Below are 10,570 nucleotides of genomic sequence, written 5' to 3'. Positions count from 1 at the left end.
AAACCTCCACACAAAAATTGCCCAATTCCCTTGCTTCCATTGCAACCTAGAGATGAAAAAAGAAGAGTCTCGGCAAAATGATGGTCAGTAAACTGAACACTGGGTTTATTTACACGACTCAAAGGCACCATTACCAAACAAAGAAATGAGGAACCAATCCAAAGTCCACGGGATTGAAGTCCAAGCCCAAGACAGAAAAAGCTCACAAAAGACACGCTGAATAGGCCACAACAAACTGAAAAAGGGTCGTCACAATTCAATCAAAGGTTTATTTTCCTTTGATGACGACGTGTCCATGGTAAGGCTTCCGAAGCGAACACGATAATCATGTAGTAATAACTCTTGACTATTTTAAACCAATAGTTGGAATAAAATTTAATTTTTCCAGCTAAGGAAGGTAATGACTCTTGAATATTTTACCCTCCGTGTAATATCGAAATTCGAAAGTCTTTATGCGCATCCAAATGTGGTCACCGCATTAACGCTCCATTCACATAGATAGTGGGTACATTTTAATGGTGGCGGAGATTTCAAGGTCTCCTTCCAACACTAGATTCAAAATTATTTGGATATAGCTCACTCAAGTTTAATGCGTTTCCCGGGTTATCGAAGCGAGGATGCTTGGTGTGTCATCGCGATCTCACAAAATCTAAGCACGGCCGCCTATTTTGTGTTACGGTCCAAAATACATATAAAATATAGAATGTATACTTGTCAAGAAAAAATTGTGCATCTTATCTAATTCTTTTGTTATGGTACATGCAACAAAAAAATTGAAAGTTTGTCAGGTGGTGTTCCCTAAAATTCTTGGAAAATCCCTAAAAAAAGTGACATGTTCAGATGGGCTGGGTTTTCAAATCACGCCCCATAAAACCCACCCCAAACGAACGAGGCCGGCCGCCGGCCACAAGGCAAAGCGCACACAAAACCCCACCGCTTCCGTCCCCTCCGTCCTCGCAGCCCCCATCATGGCTATGTGGCCTTCTTGGGTGAAGACGCGCGCTTCCAGGTCCAAATCCTCCCCGTCCACCGCGCTCGTCGCCGCTGCCGCCACCACCCGGCGCTTCTCCATCGCCTCCCACTCCCCCTCCCTCAAGGACATCCCGTCGCTGGTCCGCCCGGAGCACCCCCGCCCGCCGCGCGTCTTCCACCGCCTCCGCGTCGCGGCCTCCGCCCTCCGCCTCCTCCGCGCCCTCAAGTCGGCCTCGGCGCACGCCACCGCCCGGGAGCCAGAGGTGCACGTGGTGCTCTACTCCACCTCCCTCCGCGTCGTCCGCCGCACCTACGAGGACTGCTACACCGTGCGCTTCATCCTGCGGGGGATCGGCGCCACCGTCGACGAGCGCGACCTGGCCGTGGACAACGCCTTCGTGGCGGAGTTCGCCGCGCTCCTGCCGCCCCGCCTGGGCCTGGCCCTCCCGCAGGTCTTCGTGGACGGCCGCCACCTCGGGGGCGTCGAGGAGGTCCAGCGCCTCCACGAGTGCGGCGAGCTCAACCGCATCGTCGCGGCCCCGACGATATCCTCCGCCCCGGCCCATCCCCCCTGCGGCCGCTGCGGCGACGAGCGCCACGTGCCCTGCGGCAGCTGCGACGGGAGCCGGAAGAAGCACAGCGACGACGGGAGCCGCAAGAAGCAGAGCGACGACGAGGACGGCGCCCTCACCTGCGCCGCCTGCAACGCGAGCGGCCTAGTCCGGTGCCCGGACTGCCTCTTCCCGGCGGCCGCCTGATTGAGATCCAGTCAGTAGTCGGGTAACTGAAACTCTTTACTACTGGCAGCAGTAGGACAGCTACTCCTCCTCGACGCCAGCTGCTCAGGTCAAAGAGACCAGCTCGATATACTCTATTTAGTTACTACTAGTCAAAGTAGTTCAAACTTCAAAGCCGGTTACACAATTGGTACTATAATTATAATTTAGCTTCGGCATCAGTACAACTTTCAGAAGATTTGCTGCTCATTTTCCTCTCTTGGCTACTCCAATCCTGGACGAACCAGACGAGAATCATAATACAATTATACTCCTACTTGGTTGGACTCTGTACGTGCGTGCGTTTCAATCAAATCTTTTTAATTCTCAATCAATGGCACGGGCTTCGCGTGCAGCTTGCGTGCCAATGTTTACCGGTGGGAGACTCGTTGGTGTGTTTGCGCACGCGACATGCACGATATACCCATGCGGCTAGCGCATGCTCATCACAGTTGTGGCGTGAAAGGGAGAGCATCATCTATTCATCTGTCTCCTATATGATTGCCCGATGTTTCGTCGCGGGGTACGGCAAACGCTCCAGGCACGGTGTCGGCCAATCATGGCTCCTACGGGCGGCACGGCACGGCACAGCACTCGGCGCATCGGCGAACGGCACGGCGAACCGGGAGATGGGTGGGTTCGACTTCGAGGGGTAGGGTTGGATCATGGGAATTTAACGGCGCCCACATGACGGGTCTCTCGTCGCGCCTTCAGCTCTCACGCGTGTATGCCGTGTGCGTGTACCCGTCCGCGGCAGGAAGAGCAACATCAGGGCCGGGAGCGCGGTGACCGTTGGTCGGTGTGGACTCTAGAGCGGGCGACGGGAAAGGGAGCGGCGGCCGTCGCGGCAGGTGCACAGCTCAGCGGTGATCGGCTCTTCTGTTCGAATGGACCGCAGCGTGCATCAGCTTGGCTCACAGCACCGAGAGCCTTCTGCAGCATGGAAAATGGCGCACACGCACCTGGTCATCCTGGATCGACCCAGCACGAGCGCGCCACAGTACTAGTCCAGCCCATTCGTTCGCTCGATCGTGCTTGCTTCGCTGGGTTTTTTTTTCGGGGTGAAAGGGAGTTTTATTGCAAGGTCACAGTGTTACAATCGAGAGGCCAAAGGTCCTTAATACATGGTGGACCGAATGAACCCACACAGCCGTGGTTCTCTCGGTGCGGTTGTAAGTTGTCAACCGGTCTGCAACGCTATTCTGACTAAAGGTGTAATTTCTGAGGTAAAAACTCTCTTTCCTTCATCAACTCTTTAATCTCTAGTACCCAATGCCCATATGCTGATTTGGTGAGGCCATCAGTAGCCAACACTGAAAGACCAGTCACCGAGTCCGACTGCACCACCACCGAAAGAACTGTGTGTTGGATGGCCAAAGCCATACCCTGCATGATAGCATGGATCTCCGCCTCCAAAGCATCATTACAGTTAAACATGTAACGATAAGCCGCTAACAACACCGTACCTGATCCATCTCTCAACACGATTCCGGTTGCTGCCGACCCGTCTGCCTACCGGAAGGAACCGTCAACGGAAAGCGTGACAGTCCCTGGCACAGGAGCCGGCCATGGTGACGGTGGTTGTTTGATGTGAGTGTCGGTCTTCTCCTCTGAGACCTTGCCTTTTATTATTTCTTCCGTGGTAAAGCGACCAGCGAGCCGAATGGACTTGTAATAGCTGTCCAGATACTCCACTGTTGCCCCCACTACCGGAACCTCCTTTCCATGTGACCAATCGTTCCGCGGCTGCCATATACGCCAGAGCAGCATGATCACCATGTCACGAACCTGATCAGAGCATTGTATGAGCAGATTCAGTAGCCATTCCTTGCCGGTATTGATCAGCAAATTGTCCGACGGGAGAGGCCATCTAGCTCGCATGTGTATCCACAGAGTACGCGCATGATCGCATGTGATTAAAGCATGGAACTCATTCTCCTCCTCCACACCACATAGCGGGCAAGTAGACCGCTTAGATACATGTATGTACTTTTTGCATGCCGCCGTCGGCAATGCCCCGACCACCACCTTCCAAACTGCTATCTTCATTTTCTGTGGCACCGATGCTTTCCAAACACAGTTCCTGATTGATCTCCTGTCGTTTGGAGCATCTGAAGATGATCGCCCTGCGAAGGCAGCATCATGAGCACTTGTAGCCAATTTATAGCCACTCTTTACTGAAAACCGTTCATTCTTCTCCGGGAACCAGGATATAAAATCGCAGCGCTGCCTTGGAGACGTTCTTATTTTCAGAATGTGATCAATGTCCATTTGCCAAAAATGTTGTGACAACCTCTCCATCTGCCATGCACCATTCCCATCTAAGAAGTCAGAAACTCGGTTTAGGCGAGACGTGCGCTTTGGTGTTATAGGCCAGAATGAAGATGCCCTCGGTATCCATGGATCCCTCTAAGTTTTTGAACCATTCCCACTCGCCAAATAATTTCTGTTTTTAACAACTCGAGGCCATGTAGTATACCCTTCCAGACCGCCGACCCATGGTTGAGGAAAACCGTATCTAACAGGCTGCCTGAGGGATAGTACTTGGACTTCAGCAATCTGGCACAGAGACTGTCCGGAGTATTAATGAAGCGCCAGGCCTGCTTAGCGAGAAGCGCCTGATTAAACGCTCTCATATCTCTGAACCCCAAACCACCCATTGTCTTTGGTAACCTCATTTTATCCCAACTGAGCCACGCCATCTTGTTCTTTCCTTTCTCAACACCCCACCAGTACTAACGCATCAGCCGGGTCAACTCATCACACACTGAAGCTGGGAGCTTAAATACACTCATGACATAAGCTGGGATTTCCTGAGCAACAGATTTTATCAGGATTTCCTTATTACTAGATGACATATATTGTTCGCTCCAGTCAATCAATCTCTTCCTTAATCTATCTTGCACCATTTCAAATTTACCTTTATTCATCCTACCTTCGGGCACCGGCAAGCCAAGGTACTTAGGCTCAAAAACCTCCTATTCAATTTCCAGAATTCTCTTCACCTCATCCACCACCGCAGGCAAGCAGGAGTCGGAGAAAAGGATGGAACACTTTGCTGGATTAATTAACTGGCCCGTGGCCAACGCATAGATATTCAACAAACCTTTCACCATGTGTGCCTGCTGTACTGAGGCTTCGAAAAACAAGAGTGAATCATCTGCAAATAGTAGATGTGAAATCTCCGGGGCCCTTCTACAAATTTTCACCCATTTATGACCATCCTCAGTCATCGCTTTATTTAACAGTGCCGACAATGCATCAGCAATGAAGAGTAATAGAAAGGGGGATAAAGGATCACCTTGACATATCCCTCCCGACGGGTTGAAAGACTCTAAGATCTTGCCATTGAACTTCACTGAATATCTTACTGACAAGACACAAGCCATAACACGGGAGATCCATGCCTGTGAAAAACCCCATTTGTGTAAGGCCCTCTCCAAAAAACCCCAATCAACTCGATCATATGCTTTAGATAGGTCGAGCTTGTAGGCACAAAGAGCAGGATCATTTTCCTTTAGAGACTGATTATGATGTATGCATTTGAAAGCAATTATCGAGTTATTTGTGATAAGTCTCCCACGAACAAAAGCACTCTGATTTTCAGAGATCAGCTCCCCAAGCAGGGGTCTCAACCTATTAACCATACACTTCGAAACAATTTTATAAACCACATTGCAAAGACTGATTGGTCGGAAGTCTTTTAATTCTTGTGGATGCTCAATTTTTGGAATCAACACTATCGCCGTTTCATTAACCCCCTCGGGCATGGTACCACTAACAAAGAACTTCCGTACTAGACCAATGATATCCTTTTTCAACTCATCCCAGTTTCTCTGGTAAAAACGGGCCAGAAAGCCATCAACACCCTGAGCTTTGAGTGGCCCTATTTGGAATAATGCATCTGAGATCTCCTCTTCTGAATATGGTGCATCAAGAGCAATGTTCATTTCTGGGCTGACTTTTGGAAGAATACAGTCTGGAACCGCAGAATAATCAAGGGTTGGGTCCTTAGTGTAAACTTCTTTAAAGTATGAGGATGCCATCTCTCCATATCAGTTGGAGCATTACACCAGGTACCATCTGATTTTCGTAGGTGTTGGATATAATTCCTTCGCGCCCTCCACATTGCCCGGCGGTGGAGATACTTAGTATTGCGTTCTCCCTCCTTAAGCCACGTGATACGTGACCTTTGGAGCAACATCATCTCCTCCCGGTAGAGGAGTTCATCAAGTTGGTTCATCTTGAGTCGAATTTGAGATCGATCGGCCCCTGCCAACTGTAACTCCGCTAGTTGACCTCGCAAGGCCTCAATCTCCTTTATTACATTGCCAAAATTTGCTCTACTCCATGCCTTTAAATCCCTCATGAGTTGTTTCAATGCTACGACAACTGAACCCAGATCGCCTAGTTGAGGGTTTCCAGCCCATGATCGCGACACCACCTCAGCCAGAGCCGGGTGTCTTTCCCACATAATCTCATAACGCGGGGCTTGTCCACGCTGCTTTGCCATCTGAACCCCGCCCATAAGAATTAGGACTGGGCTATGATCAGAACACGGTGTCGCCAAATGGACGACCAGTGTAGATGGGAAAAGGTCACGCCACGCCTCATCCGCACATGCGCGGTCCAGTCTAACTTGCACATTACGATTCCCTTCTTGTCCATTATTGTATGTGTAAGGTATGCCTGAAAATCCCAGATCCTCAAGTTCACATAGCAGCAAGCAGTCCCTGAAGGCTAGCATTTGCGTTTCTGATCTCAGAGTCCTGGAAAGATGCTCATGTTGCCACATTGCTTCATTGAAATCTCCACAAACCAACCATGGATCCTGCGAGCTTGCCCTGAGCCGAGCCAGGTGATCCCACATTAGGTGTCTGTTTTCCATTCTAGGCTCTCCATACACAAATGTTCCTCTCCACGAGGACCCACCACCCACATCATCGATAAGAACATCAATATAGCGACTGCACGAGTCCAAGACAGTCACCTTTAGGGCTTCATCCCAAAAGAGGCCTAAGCCACCACTTCTTCCATCCGAACTCACTCCATGGAATCCTTTTAATCCCAATCTCCACTTCAGCTTTTCCATTCTCACTACATCTTGCCTAGTCTCGCTTAAGAAAACTAGACTAGGGGCGTTGGCTTTAGTGAGGGCCAACACCTCTCGAACTGTCCGCCCCCCGGCAGTTCCATGCGAGGATATTCATTGTGTCCGGTGGTCCTCCTCGAGGAAGGCCGCCGATATCTCATTGTTCCCACCTTCCTTCGAAACTTGGTGAGGGGTTTTTTGATGTTGTGGTTAACCCTAATCCTCACATAATCACCCCTCGTATTGCCATTCAGCCGCATCTCCAAAATCTTACTAGCTCCCTTCAACAGTTTCTCAACTATGTGATCCTTGCAGTAGGGGTCCGGTAACTTGTGAATCTGGAGCCATATAGGCATGTGATCAAACACCACCTCTTCAGCACGACTGAATCCATCGTACTTGCACAACAGTACCGCCATATTGCGGAACAACCGTGGCCCTTGCTTCATGATCCTCTCCCAGTCTCCCAAGCACGAGGCCTGGACGACAAATCTGTTCGGTTGAACCGGACGGAATCTGACGCCCTGCGCAGGATTCCACGCCGCCCGCATCTCCTTGTAGAAAGCTGACGGCGAGAAGATTTTGTCGGTATGAACCCTAGCAAGGGCTAACCAACGGACACTCTCTTTGATTTCTGGGTCATCGTCATCAATCTCCACATCATCGAATTCTTCCTCATTGATATCCAGTTGGTCGAAAAAGTTTTCCAGATCGAGATCTGCAGTTGCACCACCGCCGCCACCATAACCACCCCTACCGCCGCCGTCATTGGTCGCCGAGTTCGCATCCGAGGAGGAAGCCATCCCGAACGAGACATCGTAGTGCAGGGTAAACCCCTGCGAGGATCGCCGGGATCGGATGTAAAACTCTGAGGGGACGAGTCGCCTCAGAGGAGGGAAACCCTAGTCGCGAGAGCTAGGGGAAAAACTCATGTGTGCTTGCTTCGCTGGTTGTTCGCTTCGGATTTCTTTGGCTTTTTTTGTTATATACGTACTTCTTTCTCCTTTGTTTTTAAATGCTTGTTTGCTTTTCGTTGTTATACTTTGGTTTTTTGTTTTTCTCAGGTTTCTTCAGGTTTTTTCTTTCTTGCTTGCTTTTCAATGGTTATTAAGTCTATGTCTTTTTCTTCTTCTTTGTTTTTTTGGTTTTCTTCGAGTTTTCTTTCCATAGAATACTACATTTTTCTATACATTGCATATATTTTTCATACACATTTAAGATCTTTTAAATACAAGGCGGATATTTTTAAAAAATACATGCTTCGATGACTATCATTTTCATACACATTATACATATTTATTACATATCTTTAACATTTTCCCAATAAATGATTACATTTTCTAAGTACATGTTTTGATGTCTACCTTTCTCATACATATTGTACATTTTATACGTACATATAAAAATTATTTATACATCTTTACTTTTTAAAATATAAGGTTAACATTTTTAAAAACATATTTATTCATATATGCTTTTTTCAGGCACCTTGAACATTTTTTGTATACATCAGAAACATTTTAGTACAAAAAGTTTAAAATTTTCAAATACATCATTAACATTTTTTTAAATGCATCTTTTGTTGTCTATCTTTTTTATGCACATTGTACATTTTTATATACATAAAAAGCTTTTACACATTTAACTTTTTACAATAGATTATTAAGAAAAATTAAAATACATGTTTTGATGTCTATTTTTTTCATACACATCGTACATTTTTCATATAAACATACACAATTATTTATACATGTTTAACATTTTCCCAATATATGATTAGCATGTTTTTAAACATATGTTTGATGTCTACTTTTTGTGTACACCTTTTGTATACAAATTCGAGGTAAAAGTTTGACTTTGAATTTTTTTATGTTAATTGGAAAATGTTAATGAATTCAAAAAATACAAATTTGGATATTGTCCACAAATTTGAGGAATAGTTTACGAGTTTTGTGAAGGGTTTAAGAATTTGAAAAGGTTCACACATTTGGAAAAAGAAAAAAAAACCCGAAGAAAACTCGCTCCAGAAAATGAAAAGACAAAAAAAAATTATGAGGACCTTCTAGTAGTTTCCCAAAATCAGGCTGTGAAGCTTCGAGATATGAAATTCTTACGTCTTGCATGTAGCATTAGGATTGAAGGGTTTGCGCCCTGTACCAATAGAGCTAAAAGTGACGCTATGAATGCTAAATATCAAATGGCTTTTTTAGGAAATGCATCATTTTTTAAAGCTCAAAAATCATGGGGATACAAATGATATCGAGCAAAATAGAAAGCACACATGGCACCCAGAAGTAATAGAAGAAGATACCTTGCTCCTGCTTCTTGTGGATGATCTTGAACGCTCGAAAATAGACGCGGCGATAGTTTACCTCTCAAAGGATAGCAGCATAATGATAGGGAGCTTCGGTATCAATATTCGCAAGAACTTCCGGGCAGTTTGAACCGATGCATATGGACTCGATGTGGATGTGAGTTGCGAGAGCCAACGCTTCATTGCACGCCCAAGCTTCAAAGCCCGTCAGGTCGACAAGGCCTTCGAAAACCACCACCGATGCAACAAGTTACTGGGCATGTGATACGTCTCCAACGTATCTATAATTTATGAAGTATTTATGCTATATTTACATTATTTATATATGGCTTTGGTGCACTTTTATATTATTTTATGGACTAACTTATTGATCTAGTGTGCAATATCAGCTCCTGTTTTTTTGCATGTTTTTGGTTTCGCGGGAAATCCATATCTAGGAATGTCCGAACATGATGAAAATTTACGACAATTTTCAATGGAAAACAAGAAACCTGGAAGCATCCGGAGAGGACCGGAAGATGGATGTGGGACACACAAGCCCAAGGGGTGCAACCTACTGATAACCCACAAGTATAGGGGGTCGTTTATAGCCTTCTTTGATAAATAAGAGTGTCGAACCCAACGCGAAACTAAAGGTAGAACAAATATTCCCTCAAGTTCTATCAACCACCGATACAACTCTACGCACACTTGACGTTTACTTTACGTAGAACAAGTATGAAACTATTTTGTAGGTGTGATGCTAGAACTACTTTGCAAGAATAAAACTAGAAGTACTTTGCAAGATAATAAAAGTTAGGTGTTCGGAAAAAGGGTTTGTGTCAACAAGAAAGTTATTTTTTCCTAGGCAATCGACAACAAGTACCGGTAATTATTCTTGTAATTTTATATGAGGGAGAGGCATGAGCTAACATACTTTCTCTACTTGGATCATATGCACTTATGATTGGAAATCTAGCAAGCATCCGCAACTACTAAAGATCATTAAGGTCGTGAAACCCAACCATAGCATTAAGTATCAAGTCCTCTTTACTTCCATACGCCATAACCCACTTATCCACGTTTAGTCTGCTGTCACCCCCGCAACACTGACAATAAGCAAACCATGAACATATTGCAACACCCTACAACATGGGCCCCTCATGTTTGCGCGACACGGAGGGCACCGTAGGACAGCACCATAAATAAAATATACAATCATACCAACCAAGATCACGATTAACCCACAGGATAAAACGGATCTACTAAAACATCATAGGATAGCCAAATATCATTGGGAAATAATATATGGAGTTGAGCACCATGTTTAAGTAGAGATTACATCAAGGAGAAGAGGTGTTACACGCTGCATAGAGGGGGACAAAGTTGGTGTTGACGGTAGCAAGATTGTTGATGTAGATCGCCGTCCCGATCCTT

The 10,570-nt window shown here is 46.3% G+C and overlaps 1 protein-coding gene across 1 annotated transcript; it reads left to right on the top strand.

Moving 5' to 3' along the window:
• Window positions 1–954: 954 nt before the first annotated feature.
• Window positions 955–1,989, top strand: LOC119310352 (uncharacterized protein At5g39865-like). The gene has a single exon (XM_037586152.1). The coding sequence runs from the start codon at window positions 969–971 to the stop codon at window positions 1,728–1,730; it is 762 nt and encodes a 253-aa protein (XP_037442049.1). The 5' UTR covers window positions 955–968; the 3' UTR covers window positions 1,731–1,989.
• Window positions 1,990–10,570: the final 8,581 nt, after the last annotated feature.

The sequence above is a fragment of the Triticum dicoccoides genome, chromosome 1A, assembly GCF_002162155.2.
Source record: "Triticum dicoccoides isolate Atlit2015 ecotype Zavitan chromosome 1A, WEW_v2.0, whole genome shotgun sequence".
In the NCBI taxonomy this organism is placed as follows: domain Eukaryota; kingdom Viridiplantae; phylum Streptophyta; class Magnoliopsida; order Poales; family Poaceae; genus Triticum; species Triticum dicoccoides.
The sequence above is the reverse complement of the archived record's forward strand: the minus strand, read 5'-3'. Positions and strand labels throughout refer to the sequence as shown.

Coding starts and splice junctions, on each gene's coding strand:
- LOC119310352 (XM_037586152.1), top strand. CDS start 969: ATGGCTATGTGGCCTTCTTGGGTGAAGACGCGCGCTTCCAGGTCCAAA.